At 46.5% G+C, this 16,541-nt stretch overlaps 1 protein-coding gene across 1 annotated transcript; it reads left to right on the plus strand.

Annotated features, from left to right (window-relative positions):
* The first annotated feature begins 222 nt into the window (after nt 1-222).
* On the plus strand, nt 223-16,317 carry LOC135366480 (transmembrane ascorbate-dependent reductase CYB561-like). The gene is made up of 5 exons (XM_064599189.1): nt 223-302; nt 2,936-3,168; nt 5,913-6,121; nt 7,116-7,270; nt 15,541-16,317. The coding sequence occupies exons 2-5, from the start codon at nt 2,952-2,954 to the stop codon at nt 15,821-15,823; spliced, it is 864 nt and encodes a 287-aa protein (XP_064455259.1). The 5' UTR covers nt 223-302; nt 2,936-2,951; the 3' UTR covers nt 15,824-16,317.
* The last annotated feature ends 224 nt before the right edge of the window (nt 16,318-16,541 follow it).

Here is a 16,541-nt window from a genome sequence, read left to right on the forward strand (position 1 = left end):
AATCCGAAACATTTCACCCAAAACACATTTCCCAAGCAAGTCGTGAAGCAGACACGGCGGCTACGTGCTGACAATTCGCTAGCGGCGGCGGCGGCGAAGTCTGTATCAGTAATCGGAGGCCGCATACGTGAGGCCGACAACGGCAAGCCCTTTCACCATCACCAAGACCACCACCACCATCAGTAATCGGCAACGCGCACACCTCTATCGTTAAAGGCATCAGCGCACGCTCCTATCGTTCGTTGTGGGTGCCGACTCATTGCCTCTGCAGCGCTTCAATACCTGTGATATACTTCTTTCTGGTAAGTAATCGAGTTGACGTTCTGAGCAGATAAAACATTTGTTCCTGAGGTTGCGTACCATGTGAACTTGGTTTGCGCGATTATTTTCAGAGTCTGCGCCGAAGTGAAGTGTTCCATTCCACATATGCGACTCTTGTTTGGGTTTTGGTTTGATCCCCCCGGTTTCCCCAAACATGTCTAGGTACCTCGATTCGCGTACTTTGTGTCGAGTTTTGAGCCTGCATGCTTGGCATTGCTTGGCTGCTATTACACATCTTTGTTTGACGCGAGCTCTATCTTGATTCCTTGTAATGTATCGCCACACTCTAAAAGCAGCTGGAGGTGGTGGTGATGTTGAAAGACCACCACCACATAGTACGCTTCACCACATAGTACCACATCACCACACAGTGCGCTCTTAGTCAATCACAGTCGTTCTGCCCCCTGACACGTGAAAGACGGTAGCCGTACGCCTTTTGGGAACACTTATGCATTTAACAAAACGAAATATAAGCAGACATCACGTGCATTGCGCTGTTCTTGTATGGAACCTAGCCTAACCTAATGCGTTTATGTGAGACGTTATCAACTTATGGCTGCATGTTAGTCATTTCTCATATAAAAAAAAAAAATTAGAGCTCGCTCGGCTAGAGATCGGCAGAAATCGCTCTGCAGATATTCATTGAAATGCGATAGGACTTATGAGTTCATCGGCGGTCATTGTCAGACGATGGGCAGTAGAGGCCAGTGGAAACTAAGTAGCTGACATGGCTGGCAACCACTAGCTTGTGTCTGCTCCTGATGTGGCCACAACCTATTGCCTTTCCCGCAGGGTGTCGAACCGAACCCGAACCCGAACCGAAAATCATACCCGAACCGTTATTTTTGCCGGAACCGAACCCGAACCGAAATTTTCAGAACACTGCTGAACCCGAACCGGAGCAGAACCATAAAAAATAATAGCGGTAACCGGTTCGCAACAAAACGGTTCGGACATAGAAGTCAGCACAAGAGTTCCTCTCTATCCCCGAACGAAGACACATCGGTATCATCATCACGCGCCTATATCATGGATTTCAGAAATTTTCACCTAGCAGTCAGACGACGACGTATAGTAAGTATACTTTCAGCATCTTTTTAACATGTTGAAGCGCAGTTGTCCTTGTGAGCGCCGCGGCTGGCGCCCCACGCACGCGGTGATGCGGCGTCTACTCTTCAGAGACGAGGTGCCACGCGGACGAATGCAACAGGAATGGAGTAGGCCAGTTATGTAGCTCTACACGACGAATATGTGATCAAATAAGCGCCCAAGATTTCTTTTTACACGTGAGCAGTAAAAATTAAACAAGTCGGAAACATGAGAAGTGGAGAAGGAGCGTACGCAGAACGGTGCCTGTTTTGATTGGTCGTGGTTTGAAAAGTAAATGTGGTTCTGCTTATTGGTAGTGCAGTTGTGTCGTGATACATTGCCTTTGTGAGGTGGATTAACTAGTACACTGCTATGAGCTTGGACAGAGTAAGGCTGGCAGGCTTATTTTCGACATGCTTCAGTACGGTTTCAGATCGATTCACGCTGCGAAGGCAGTGTGCCGGCAAGTACTGTCGTCTATCTTACGCTGTCCATCTTATTAGGCTTCCTTTAAGTTTTTCTTGCTGGCACTGTGCGTGTGAAAAAGAGATTTTGGGAACAGAAAGTAGCGGGACAACACCACTTCATCAGCGTAGACTCTATTTGCAATAAGTGTTCATCCATTTCTTATTTCTCTCGCTAAAGGGCTACCTCACCGCTAAAAACGTCAATGCAGACAACAGCAGTAAGCTATTAGCCACGCATTTCCTGATAAAAGCAGTTTTATGGAACATATAAAACGGAAGCGTTGAACCGGTTCGCGAACCGGTTCGGGGCTGCGAACCGGTTTGCGAACCGGTTCGGTTTTTGGCGTGGCCGAACCGGAACTGAACCGGAACGAAATCAAAACAACGCGAACCCGAACCCGAACCGAACCCGTATTTTTTGCGGTTCGACACCCTGCTTTCCCGTACGAGTTGTGGGAATTTTGTCATCAGTGGCTAGATGCAAATCGAAGACTTCCTTCGCCAGTCGTCCTGATCCTGCTTAATGTACACTCTTAAAACCGAGTTTCACCGCATAGCACGCTCCTAGCCAACCATTATCTCGAATGATATGCTCGGATTTGTTGAAAACGGGAGGCGTACGCCTTTTTTGTGACACTTATGCTGTTCATAATTGTCACAAAAAAGGCGTGCGCCTCCCGTTTTCAACAAATCAGGGCAGATAACGATATCATTCGAGATGATGGTTGGCTAGGAGCGTGCTATGCGGTGAAGTTCATTTCTAAGAGTGTACTGTTAATTACATAGTTTTTGTATAAACGATGACAGAAAGAAAAAATAAAAAGTCTCAAGTCTGGCGGCAATGAACAAATTGGGGGGGGGGGGGTCTCTTCGAGTATTCACTGGCCCGGGCGCAAACTCGCCTCGAGACGGCTGTGGTAGTCAGTGACTCAAGTGCTCCCGTGAGGTATAAAGGCTTCTCCAAGCTTGTATGCGCGCTCAGTGTTCTCGTGTGTGTATAGTCTTCAAGCTCGTGTTTCAGACAACTGATTAGCACGTACCGTTCATTTGAACAACAGTCCGGACACAGACAAGATGGATCGTTACATGGGAGCCGGGTCTCCGCAAGACCTGAGAGGCTTCAGCATTATCTTTGGTCTGGTACAGGTCGTGGGGATTGCTTGCGTTGCTCTAGTGGCCGTATGGACAAGCCATTTCCTGGGTGGATTCGCCGGACCCCACAAGCCAAATCTCGAATTCAACTTCCATCCTCTCTTCATGGTTCTCGCTCTTGTCATCTGCTATGGAAATGGTAATGGGTTTGTGTGGGCTGTATTGTAAAGACATGGGGTCATACATTATAATACAATGCATTGTATCTTGCTAAGTAGTAATACGAATACGTTATATTTTGTGGATGAGGAATTAGTTATGTAATGACATTATATTTTGGCAAAGTGATGCGTACACTCTTAAAAGAATGCTTCACGCGATAGCACGCTGAAGGCCAACCATTGTAGAGAGTGATACATCTACCTGTCTTGATTTGTGGAAAGTGCGAGGCATACGCTTTTTTTGTGACACTTAACATTTCTGCATAAGTGTCACAAAAGGCGTATACTTCCTGTTTTCAACGAATCAGGGGACAGAACGATGCCACTCGGAATGATGGTTGGCTAGGAGCGTGCTATGCGGTGAAGTTGAGTGTATCATATGTTACCCATTACTCTGGTTGAAAATTCAAGCTTTGTCTAATGTTGGGACGTTTATGTTTATGGCATGTATAATGTTGTAATGTTATCCATTGTTGTTTGTCTAGCGGTTGGGAATCCTGCCTGGTCCAGGCCAGAAACATCTCCCAGCTGTTTTTTCCGAGCAACTTTATTACTGGCCAGGGCGCTAAACCGGAAGGCAGAGCCCATGCGGTGTCTTTCAATAACAATTCGTCTTATGCAGGGATTTCCCTACACCCCCGTCAGGGGGGTGTACACCCTCCCTGCATTTTTGCAACACCCCCCCCCCCCCCTGAAATTTCTTAGGTGACCCCACCCAGCTCGGCCACCAACACGTTCTGGTAGTGAGTCCGGCGCAGCGAATTACACCCTGTGCTGTCAAACTTGGGCTGTAGGGCCACAGTCATGCAGATGATCGTACCATGCATTTGTCCAAAATCATTTGAAAGTGACTGTGCAATGCATATATTGCGCGTATGTACGAGCAAAAATGCGTGCGGACACGCAAACTCAATGTGGATCATCAGGAGTCATTTGCGCCCAACTCAACCAAGCGAGGTATTCTAAGGTTTTCACCGTTGATTGCTAGGTGTTCTTTGACAAGATGGTAGTCTCTTATCTTTGTCGGTCGTGTGATTATGCATTTTAATGTTGAATGTTGAAATGCCGTTCACAATGAATCTCTATTCTAATGTAGTGTGTTCTAAAGTAATAACACGTACAAATAAACCGGGAAAGCTGTGCAGATATGTCATCGTTGTGCCACGATTCTTTCCGTGTCTAAGAAAAATTCCGTATGTGGAACCTTCACCAAGCATGACCCCCTCCCCCCTTGAAAGCTCGCCCCCCCCAGTAGTGAATTTCTGGGGAAATCACTGGTCTTATGCATGGTTTCTCCATTAGATTATGCGTACTGCTCTGATCTCTCGACGAACTCATTTATACGTAGCAATTTCGCAGGAGTTCTAATTACTATGACTGGTAAAGTGGAGATGTGCAGCGAAGTAAAACATGCGCTTCAAACCCCGCGCTTCAAACCCCGCAGGCAGCGCGGTGGAGCGCCAGGGGAGGAGCATATATCGCGGGAGGCCGCAGTCTCCTCGCGCATGTCGTTTCGCGACGTTGCTTCAGGGCTGGCGTTAGCAAGCCGGACCTCCATGACGGGAAAAGGGCACGCCCTCTTGACGTCACACCGCTCTCAGGATGGCATCACGCGCGCGTCCTCCTCCGCTGGAAAGCCTACTTGCGTGGATCTCGTTGCTTTCAGACGCCTACAATAAATCATACCGCTCGAGCTGCAGGAAACCAATGCACGGGTCTGGTAAAGTTACAGTTTACACCAGAAATCAACGAATCGATGCTTGGAGGGTGGACTATACTTTTAAATAAACGATTTACGCCTACATCACTCCGGCGCACCAATGCTAGAGGGCATAGGTTACACATACATAGGCAGCCTCCGTAAGAACTGCTTTTCAGAGAGCAGCACCGATGCGTATTTTGCTATTTTACGCATCGTTTGATAACGCGCACTGCCTTTCTGAGACACTGAGACTTTTTAGGCCGGCCCGCATTGTGCGTATTCCTGTGAATATCGCGCTACGTAGAACTCATCATGGCAACGCACAGTGAAAGAATACGCCTGTTAAGCCGCATGGGGCGCAAGTCCCGCTGTTGCGTGCACAGCGGGCATATGTGCTTTACAAAATGTTGGCAACATCATCTCCTCTCCTTCCTGTTCCGTCCTGAAATGTCTGTTTTTGTGTGCGTTCCTTGTGTGCGATTTGCATTTGGTAAAATAGACCCTGACGAAAGTTGCTGTACTTGGAGATGTTGCTCTTGTAGCTTTTTTGTAAGAGCGGCCATTGGTCAAAAAGAAGTTGGATGCCGGACCAGAACCAGAAGTGACTTGCTGCGCCGTGATTGGTTGCTGCGGACGCCCGTGGAATATCATACCTGATCCGATGCAGAGAATCACGCGCTGCGAGCATATACGACGTACAAAATTTCGCACTGACCGTGAAAAGTCAGCTTTTGCGCGAGACAAACGCACCATCCGGACCGGTCTTTAGTACATCGTACGCTATCATCTTTCTGTACGTAAGGGATAGCATTGAGGGTTCTGTGCATGCCCATAAGAGAAAGAGAGCTTCGCGCAGTGCGCAGAACCACTGACGCTATCCGCTGCGTACGCTATCGCTTTCCGTATACGATCTACTGAAACTCTCTACCGTTTACAACGTGTAGCGCGCGTGTTAAACACCGGAATACACGGTAGCTCAGTACATGCTACGCAACAGCAGTAATTTGTATTATTGTGCAGCCACCCTCATTTATCGTGTGCTCCGCTACGAGCGCCTGTCCCGACTGAAGTGCCTGCATGGTGCCCTTCAGGGCTTAGCCCTCGTCTTTTCTGTGGTAGCCGTGAAGACAGCTTTTGACTCGCACAACTTGGCGCCAACTCCCATTCCCAACTTGTACTCCCTGCACAGTTGGCTTGGCCTCGGAACAGTCGTACTCTTCGTGCTGCAGGTGAGACACTCACCGTGTATTGACAAGAGCGACATTCTAACGGAAGATTCTAGCTTAAAAAAAAATCAAGAAACCGCTCACGGAGCCGAAGTTCCACTCGGTGGTTTACAGGGTGGTCCACCAACCATAATGGAAATTTATAGTAAATAACATATAGGCAACGGAAAGACACGAATTCATGGGGTTTTCTTGTGCCGGGAACATTCGCGACGTATTCGTACCATTTTTATTTCATTTCAGTTGATTGAAATTTAATTTATTGAATTGCACTCCCATATTTTCCAAGTCAAACTAAACGTTTCCTTTGGGAAATGGGTTCCCCATTGCCATGTTAGTCATTTTACTCAGTATATAGCACCTGTAACGCAACGACAACTGCACTCTTAAAAATGAACTTCACCGCATAGCACGCTCCTAGCCAACCATCATTCCGAGTGGCATCGTCCTGTCCCCTGATTCGTTGAAAACATGAGGCGTACGCCTTTTGTGACACTTATGCAGGAATGTTAAGTGTCACAAAAAGGCGTACGCCCCGCGCTTTCCACAAATCATGAGAGATAGATGTATCACTCTCCACAATCGGTTGGCCTTCAGCGTGCTATGTGGTGAAGCTTTGTTTTAAGAGTGTGCTGATATAAAGTGGGCGAAAATCCGCGGAAGTCGGTCCTTGGCTCCGCCTCCTTTTTTTGGAGGAATTTGGAGGAAATTTTGGAGTTCAATTAATGTTAGTGAATTTCTTTTAATTAAAATCAAATGAAAATATTTTTGCAAGGCGGCGAATTTAGTTGCCACACAAATGCCGTTTACCCCGTATTTTCCCGTCACCCCGTTTTTCTATCAAGTCCGAATGAGACGTTTTGTGAAACACCCTGTATATACACAGTCAAATTGGATGCAACCTGACCTCAGATCAGCTGACACATGGCGTACTCTTGCCTAGCAGGATTCTTGCTGTTGTGATACAATTTTTTATTATTATTGTTATTGTTCGCAGTTTGCAGTAGGGTTCTTCATTTTCCTGTTCCCGGGGATGGGCCAGCTGGTGGAGGAAAATTTCCGTCCATTTCACGTGTTCTTCGGTCTGTCTACTTTCGTCATGGCTGTGGCCACGGCTCTCATAGGCATCACGGAGAAGCTCATATTTAAACTGTTAGTATGTCCTTGTTTACTCTCAAAGCGCAACGTTACTTATAAACTAAGGGGGAGGGGGCAGTGCAGCCAGTCTTACTCCGCAGATGATGTTCGCATGCATTGTGTCCAAGAAAACCTTATTTGGAATGGTCATCATTTCAAGAAACAGACATTGGAAAGGTCTCCCCACCAAAACGCTACTGTATGTAATGCAAACAATTTTCAGTTTAACGCGAGCTTCAATGCAACAGAAATTCCAGTTCTACGAACATTTTCCACTGTGCCGCTGCACGTCTCCCAATTTTTGTTCGAAAAAGGCAGGCCAAGACAAATAATATCGAAAGAATGAAGCACAAAATCAGAGTAATTATTTAATTGTTTTTTTCGAAGCTTCCGGGTAGAGCCAACGTTTCGACTTTGCAACAAGCTGAACTGTGCATTATTTTACCCTCTTGAACAAGGCTGGATAAGTGGGGTTTCGAGGTATAAGCGAATTGATGTCGTTTTGAATGCAGGAATCGCAGGTTGTGAGAATGTATTTATCTCGGCATCTGAAGGGACACATCAACCACTCCCTCACTCATCCCACATTCACTCTTGCATGTTCTCTCACTCATACACACATTCATACGACGAGATCGACGCAGGCGGCATGTGTTGAACATGGTGGCAATTAATGTTCTGAGCTGGAACACATGGAGGGGGCAAACGCATACAAAGCCTCAAGATTGATGATGAAAGGAGGAAGTCACTGAAAAGGTTAGCCAGCTGTAGGACTCGAACCCACATCTTCTGGATTACCGAACCGAGTGGTTGATTTGTCCCTTCAGATGACGTACCTTTTCAGCGACTTCCTTCTTTCATCATTAATTTCTTAGGCACTTGAGGCTTTGCATGTATTTGTTCCCTCTATGTGTTCCGGCCTCAGAACATTAATTGCCACCATGTTTGTGATGTATGTTTTCTTGGCGTTATCCAGTGTTGCCACATTTTTCCCCTGCTCGGAGCATAGGTGGGCATTTTCCTGCGGCCTCACTCACCAGTAACTCACCAGTAACTTAACCTCAGTCGCCCTGAAATTCCATTTCAAATTTTGCCTTCACAAACCTCACTTCAGGGCATCGGGATCCCTAAAGGCCTCACCATCCTCAGCCTCACATGCCTTCACCTCATGAGGGTCCGCATCCTCACGTGCCCTCACCTCATGAGGGCCCTCATGTCCTCACGGCGCCTCACGTACTTTTGCCTAATGAGAAGCCACATGGCCTCACGTGTCCTCATCCTCACGTGCATCCACCTCATGAGGAACCACATGGCCTCACGTGTGTTCAAGTCACTAGGAGGCACGTGAGCCTCAAAAGAACTTTCTGTCATGTTCACATGAGACGTCGGCGTTGAACTACTGTTCCGGTAGTTGGTATAAATGATACTGCGCGGCGTTAAACTGTTTATAGGATTTCGTGCTGTGCTTGGATAAATGTGGTGACAGTTGTTACTGTCACAGTGAGGTTTAACGTTAGTGTTCCGCATCGGTAAAGTGGAGCCCGAAATACTACAGTGTAGATGTACCGTTACGGAAATGATCGGGTGCTGGCGGGTGCTTGAAGAGATCCTGTACTCGATTCTCAGAACCGTATGACGCTGCTGCCAGAATCGAGAGGATACGCTCAAAGCTGAAGTGTTTGGGCACAACGATAGTACTAATCGCACCTGCAATCAGGTCGTGCCGTTTTGTTGTTGTTTTTTCTTCTCCTTTTCCATTTCAAAGGCGCGTTACAGTCACGGGGATTCCAGTTGTTTGGAAGAGACAAATAAAGATTTTGAAAATTCTTACAACTTCATGATGAAAAAACCGAGACTGGTAAAAGAACAGACGATGCACACACTCTCAATTTCAACGTCTGTTTTTCGTCTCATCCCCAGTCTCGGGTATATCATCATATATATTTTTGATTGTTATTTGTTTGTTCTGCTTTGTTAGTTCCTTCCTTAGTACTTCCTTCATTATTGCTGTCGCCCAGACTTTGGGGAGCCCGGTAAAGGCTGCTTTATGTTGAGCTTTATGCTGTTAAGAACAAGAGACGTCAAAATAAAAAGAAAGCCTCGTTACATTCCCAGCCAGCGGTAACATTTGTTTAAAAAGAAAATACCGCACATGGCACCTTTGGCAGGCATGGCACGCGTGTGTCCAGTTGCAATCATTCGAAATTAGCGGGGGAAAGCAGCTGCACGCGCTTTCGAAAACGCAGTACAGGGCCTCTCCAAACGGCGCTGCAATTCCAGTAAACATTCAGAAAAACGAATCCATAAGAGGTAGTGTGGCACTCAAAACACGACCTAACGTCAACGAAATCGTCTTCCCTACTCTCGGGGTTGTACCTTATGCATAGGGTTTCCGGTTTTCAGTAGTTACTGAAAAGCACTGATAAACGTGCGCCGGTAAAATTTTCTCATGTTCGGTGGAAACGGATTTTGCACCGATAACCATCGTAAAGGACTTTCTCAGGCTGCTCGGTTTCGCACCAAAGAAGGGAATTTGGAACGGGCAAAGCAAACAAGCACTCGAAAACGACGGTTATTCACCTCACTTTCCTTTGCACTTCACTCAGCTTTCCTCGGGGGCGAAATCTGGGGGGTAGTTCCAAATAGTGTGTTCACAAATACACTTGTGTACTCACGAACTGCTTTGTTAGGGAGCACCGAACGTGACCTGGCATGTGTAAGCATGTTTCGGTCGGAGAGGTGGCACGGGATCTGAAAACGTTAGATAAACTTGAAGCAGCAGAAGTGGTCCGGAATTCGAACAGGGGTCCTTCGCGCGGAGCGTCTTATCCACTGTGCCATGTAAGACACTGGCAGCACTTGCTTCACATCGCTACACCTTTCTTTCATGGGCACTCGTTCGACCTTCTTTCTTGTCTGGCGAAGAGAGTGAGGAGGAAGGGAGTAGAGTTATAGGTTAAGTCATCTTTAGAGATAACGACCCTCATTTATATGCCAGTAACCTTGAATGGTGCCCAAGCAGCACCAAAATAATTCTGAAACATAAATGTAACTTCTACGTTCGAAGACGGTAACATTATTTAAAAAGTTATCCTGTTTTGAAGCTAACGTTAAATGTTACAGATGTTACAGTGTAGAGCTAGCGCCACTGTCGTTTCTCGCCGATTTTCACTGAGCGTCTTGATGTTTAAGGTATTTCCATCGAAAGCCACCGCTTCGTGGTGAGCGGAATAACTACCGTTTTCTTTTCACCCTTTCTCTAAAAAAATAAGCACCGAAAACGGGAAACCCTACTTATGCAACAAGATAACGTGACCGCCTAAGAGAGTCATGACTTATCTGTACCCTGATGAAAAAGTCGCATGCCCCCCACCTATGAGGTTCTTCCTGGTAGCCTTCATACAGGGTGGTCCACCAACCATGATAGAAATTCATTGTAAAAAACGTAGGCCCCGGAGAGATATGTGGTCAAGGGATTTTTTTCTCTCAATAACTTTTGTCACATATTTGTAATATTTTTATTTCATTTCAATTGACAGAAAGTTAATTTCTTGAATTAAACTCCGAAATTTCCCAAGTCAATCTAAGGTATTCTTTGCGGAAATGGGTTCCCCGTCGTCATTTTACTCAGTATAGCACATAACCCCATTCGTAATGCAATGGCTATTGCCGAAATAAATTCGCCGACAATCCGTGGAAATGAGAGCCCTTGGCTTAGACTCTTTTTTGACGGCTCTAAATTTGAGCGCAAAGCTGCGAAGAAAGGAGGTTACATTGACACCCCACACGAGGGGCAAAGGGTACAAATCCAAGAGGAGTTCTGCTGCCAGGTATCAGCTTTCCCCGCGTCAGTTTCAGGGTCGCGTTCTTTTTCCTTTATTCGTGTTTTGCTCAGTGTGTTTGTTTGCTTTTGGGTGCGTACGCGGCAGTTTTCACTATGACCGCGGATAGCGGCCTCGCAGTTTTTCTGCACCACCTTATTGTCATGAACCTGCGTATGTGTGTTTGTGTGCGTGAGAGAGAGAGAGCTGTATGCATGAACGCCTGTCAGCTCTCTTCTTTTTTCAATTCGTTTGTTTCAACATGCTACGGATTTCTTCACATTCAACACACTTTCTGTGTACTTTTATTAGGTTATTAGCGACACTTTCAATGCAGAGCAGGATACCTGAACAACATATCTTCGAACAAGACAAACCAACTTAAAAAAAAAAGAAAACGAAAGTTGAAAGCAAAACGAAATGCGTGAAAGCAAAATATCACCATGCACCAGGTATGGGTAAAAGTGTTCGAAGTGTTCGCCATCTGCTGCAATGCATAGGTGGACTCTCCGAATTGTATCTTTCGCGGCACATTTTTATTTCGGATCTGGAAAGTGACGAGCAGAAAGCAGTGATTGTCTCCTGCTGGTCAGCCGGCGATCGTGGTTAGCTTTTGTATACTTCGTCTTTGATGCGACCCCAGGGGTAAAAGTCCATCGGCGTTAAGTCAGGAGACCTGGCGGGCCGTGACACTGGACCAAATCGTCCAGCACACTTCTCCCGGAACATCTGACTGAGCAGCTATACTTGTGAGCTGGAGCCCCATCAAGCTGAAACCACACGGGGGTTCGTTCAGCATGAGGGAGGTCATCAACAAAGCTGAACACGGCATCTAAAAATTTCGCCACAGTAGCGGTTGGCATTTAGGGATCCCGTGAATAAGATTGGCCCAATAATGGCTCCGTTATAAATCCTGGCCCATACATTGAATCCCCACTCTTACTCATGCTTGCAGTCCCGTAGCCAGTGTGGGTTTGTTTGGCTCAAATAATGGCGTTCGCGTTGCGGCGATTCACTTAAGCGCAATGACAGAAGTGGGCCTCATCAGCCCAAATGACCCTGTTCACAAAGTTTCTGCTTTCCTCGGTCTGATATGGGGTCCAGCAGCTACAGGAATCTAGCCGTTTCTCGTTGACGCCCGGCTCGAAATGTTGAAGGCTCACGTGGTACGGGTGGAGCAGGTGATTTTGTAGAATCCTCAGCACACTCGACTTTGATGTCTGTACTCACATTGCAAAGGTGCGCAGACTTTACGTGGAGATCATCTCCTACTTCTTTCAGGACCTTGTCTGTTTGTCTCGACTCACTGGCAGTGATTGGGTGTGACCGGCTGTGGGTACCGGAATGGAAGCTTGCTGTTGTGGACAAGAGCTCACCACCCTAGTTCCTGGAAGCGTTCCACTGTATTTGAGGACTGTCATAGTCCATACCTGCAGCCCCTAGAGCAATGATCATCTTCGTTTTTTCTGGGTTTGAATACACGGTGCTTGCCATCGCTGCCGTTTACCTGTTATATGCATTCACTGAGACCGGAGTGCAAAAAGGGGCTCCCAAAAATATGTTTCCTTCTCTACCTGTCAACACGTCGGGTGATCTCATTTTTTATAAGATAGCTTATAACCCTTTCCCCCCTCGTGTGACGTGTCAGTGTAACCTCCTTTCTTCGCAGATTTGCGCTCAAACTTAGAGCCGTCAAAAAAGAATCGGAGCCAAGGGCTCATCTCTACGGATGTTCGACGAATTTATTTTGCCATTGTATTACGAGTGGGATTATGCGCTATACTGAGTAAAATGACCACGGGGAACCCATTTCCGGAAAGAAAACGTCAGGTTGCTTGGAAAATTTCGGAGTTCAATTTAAGAAATTAACTTTCCATCTATTAAAATTAAATAAAAATGTCACCCATATGTGGCAACAGTTATTGGCAGAAAAAAATTCATTGACCGCATGTCTCTCCTGGCCCTACGTTTTTTACTAAGAATTTCTGTCATGGTTGGTGGACCACCCTGCATATGGAGGAATGAAACCTAGGAACGGAACATGGCGATCCTCGAAGATCTTCGAATTTCCATTGGCCCTTCGCGCAGAGTGATGTCATCTGCCGCACACGTTCCCCACCCGAGGGGATACGGTGGCTCCCCTTTCATCCGTGAGGCTCTTCACGAATGAACCTATGACCTCATCCATGAGGTTACTCACGAAAGGCCTCACGGCCTCAACCGTGAGGTTCCTCACAAAGGGCCTCATGGCCTCATCGGTGAGGCTTCTCACGGAATACGTTCTACCCTCACGTATTGATGGCCTGACGACGACTGACCTCTTGAGAGCCCTCACGGTGGGCCTCATGAGGGACAGTGCTTCACGACTGTCCTCATGAGGAACATTCAGCGTGGTCCGGCCTCACTCACCCTCACGTCGTCGTCCTGAGGTGAGGTTGAGGCGTCTTCATGAGGGTCCTCATGAGTGAGGCCGCCCAGCTATGGCTCGGAGTCACTAAATTTTCATTAAAAGGCCGCTAAATCTCGACAAATTTGGGAAAAAGTCGCTGAAAGTCACCAAGTTTAAAATAGGCGCGTAATTATACCAAAAATTACTTCATTGGGTCTGTTCAGTATCTTTGGGCAAAAGGAGCATTTCTAGGTATCTGCAGCGTTCTACAGGATGGTGCCACCAGCACAAATTAAACAGTTTGGCAGTTGCTGATGCGCACCAGAAAGTACAAAATCTTGTGTTCTAATTGCACTGCACTTTGCATTGGCTCTGGAACCACATATTAAGAGGAGTAAGCGAAGCTATGAAACTAGTTTTATATTTGTAGACGACCATGGATATAGCAAAATAAAAAGAAAGAAAACTTAGTAATTGATACAGAACTTCTACTAACGGCTTTAGAAGGCAAAAAAAAGAAAAGAAAATGGGAATAGTGGATTAGATTAGAAGAGATAAAAAGAAAGGGAGATTACGAATTTAAGAAGTATCAAGTAGTGGATCGTAAACGCGTAAGAACGAGTCACGTGACAACAAGGACTGGGAACACTTTCCCACAGGCTCCTTCCGTTTTTTTTTAAATATACGTGTATGTATGGATACGTAACACAAATAGATTTGAAACTTGAAAAGGCAAAAGGTACAGTCTTGTAGCATGTAGACTTTGGTGCACAACCGGGTACCAGAGACTTGTAATAACTACAGGAGTGGATGCGCACCGCGAAACAATCTCTGAATCCTTCTTTGACTAGTCCTCCCAATCACATTCATTCGCTTCTTCAGAGGAATGAATTCCATGTTCGATATGCAGTTTGGCGTACGCTGGTCACAAGCACAGCACGCTCTACATTCACTGGGTGTGCTGCTATGGTGGCCGCTTTCCTGTGTCTCTTGTCCTCTCCAGTCGCCACCTGGCGTGCACCGACGGGTCGAGGGTGCGCTCATGCGCACGTCCTCTTTTTCAATGGGCTACGCATACGAGCCGTCACGCACGTATAACAGGGGTGCCGAAGTGGGGGCCCCGCCTAGGGTTGTCATGTGGTCTCGAGCAAAAAGAAGCGAAGTCGGTCCTCGATTATATGTACCCCGTTATATGAATATCTCGTATTATGCACGATTTCTTATAAGGACAAAACTTTTTCAACACATTTTTGTGTCGTTTATAGGAAAACTCGCTTTTCGGACAATGGACGGTCCGACAGGGTACAAACCACATATAGTTTATAGCCCATGAATTTTCGTCTCATTATTATGTACGGCATTGGGAGGGCAAGCCTCAAGTGATTTATTCAGACCTCCCCCACCCCCACCCCCACCCCTAACACCCCCAAATGTTCAGTGACACCCCTTAGCTTTTTCACCTGTGTACCCCTACAGGGGGTGCCCTTGTGATTTAGACACATGTCGGTAATGGCATGTCAAGCTGTAATGACTAGGGCATTATTTTTAGGCACTTGCCTTTAAATGCCTAGAAACGCCTAAATACTATATTTTCGGTGTTGCCTGCCTTTTTATCGAGTTCATTGGATTGTTGCCTCTTTCAACATTTTTTAGACTCCATAAGAACCTTTTTTAGAGATCTAAGTGCGAATGCGCATTCCAGGCTCGTGCTGAGTGCTGCATTTTGCTTTTCGTTACTGGGTGTTTGCGCCTTTTGTTCCTTTGCGTACATCTGATCTAAAAATTTCTCCCCTCTGGGCCTTTCAAGATCTTCGACGGCGGTAAACTAAAAGGTTTATTCAATGTAGCGTGTTTCCCAGCCGCCTCACCATTCGTCTACCAGACGTCAAGGCTTATATGGTACCGTATAGCCTTTAAACGAGCAAGTTTTCCTCGATGGAGCATTTTGAAACTGCATGAAAGTGCATGGTGCGCGTAAGTGTTTTTTTGTGCTTACCCGCCATCACTTAAGGTCAAATGTGAAGCCCCTTTAGGCTGTGGAACTACCTCTTCTCACGCTACATTATGGTTCACAGGAAACCCGCAGGGTACAGTGCAAGACCTGAAGAAGCGTACCTTGCGAACTCCCTCGGCGTCCTGCTTGTCGTCTTTGCGGCACTCGTCGTCTACCTGACAACACGACCTGCATACAGACGGCAGCCTTTGCTAGAAGAGGCTTCTCTTCCTCTAGGACCTCCAGCTCAGCTCCAGGCTCCTGCTCAGTTCGTCCCTCAGACGTTGTATCCATTAGTTCCTCAGACATTCGGTCCCCAGACATTCGGTCCCCAGACGTTCGGTCCCCAGTCATTCGGTCCATAGCGGGCCATATTTTGTCGGATATTTATTGGGCAGAATGAATTTTACCACGTGGCTGTTTGTTGCCAAAGATGATTGTTTATTTCGTCCTCTCATGCGTTCTAACATGCACACAATTTTCATCTTAGCGAAAATTTTTATTTCTACTTTAGAGTTGCTGCCCTCACTGAGTTCATCAGCTCTGTCCACGCGCCATGGTCACGTGCCATCCGTCGCGTTCATGTGTCATGCCTCGTATAAAGTGTCCCTGTGCTACAAAAAAACCTAGAGCCTGGGACGCAGGTTTAAGTTGACGGCGTATTCAATAATTGTGTTTCAGATGAAGTTACTAATTACATGTACCTATAGGTGTGTATTTAACAAGCACTTGTCGTGGAATGATCATATCAATAAAATATCTCACGAGCTAGTTAGACGCTGGGTTCTTTAAAACGAGCTCTACATTTAGCCCCTGCCGATAATTTCCATTTTTATTTGGAACCCCTACCCCAAGAATTATTAGTGGATCAACTCGAGCCGGTACAAAATAAACGTTAAATGCCTTACTCAGTTTTTTTTTTTTGGGTGGGGGGATCTGGCGCTATTTTGAGATCCATAATTCGGGGAGAAATCGGACGATAATTGCGCCTTCGAGTGTTATGGGGTGTTGTTTCTCCTCTTGCGTGTTCGAACCGGGTCGAGGCCGGCTTAGACACGCCGTCTTCCGCGAGCGACGTTAAAT

The sequence above is a fragment of the Ornithodoros turicata genome, chromosome 8 (assembly GCF_037126465.1).
Source record: "Ornithodoros turicata isolate Travis chromosome 8, ASM3712646v1, whole genome shotgun sequence".
Lineage (NCBI taxonomy): Eukaryota > Metazoa > Arthropoda > Arachnida > Ixodida > Argasidae > Ornithodoros > Ornithodoros turicata.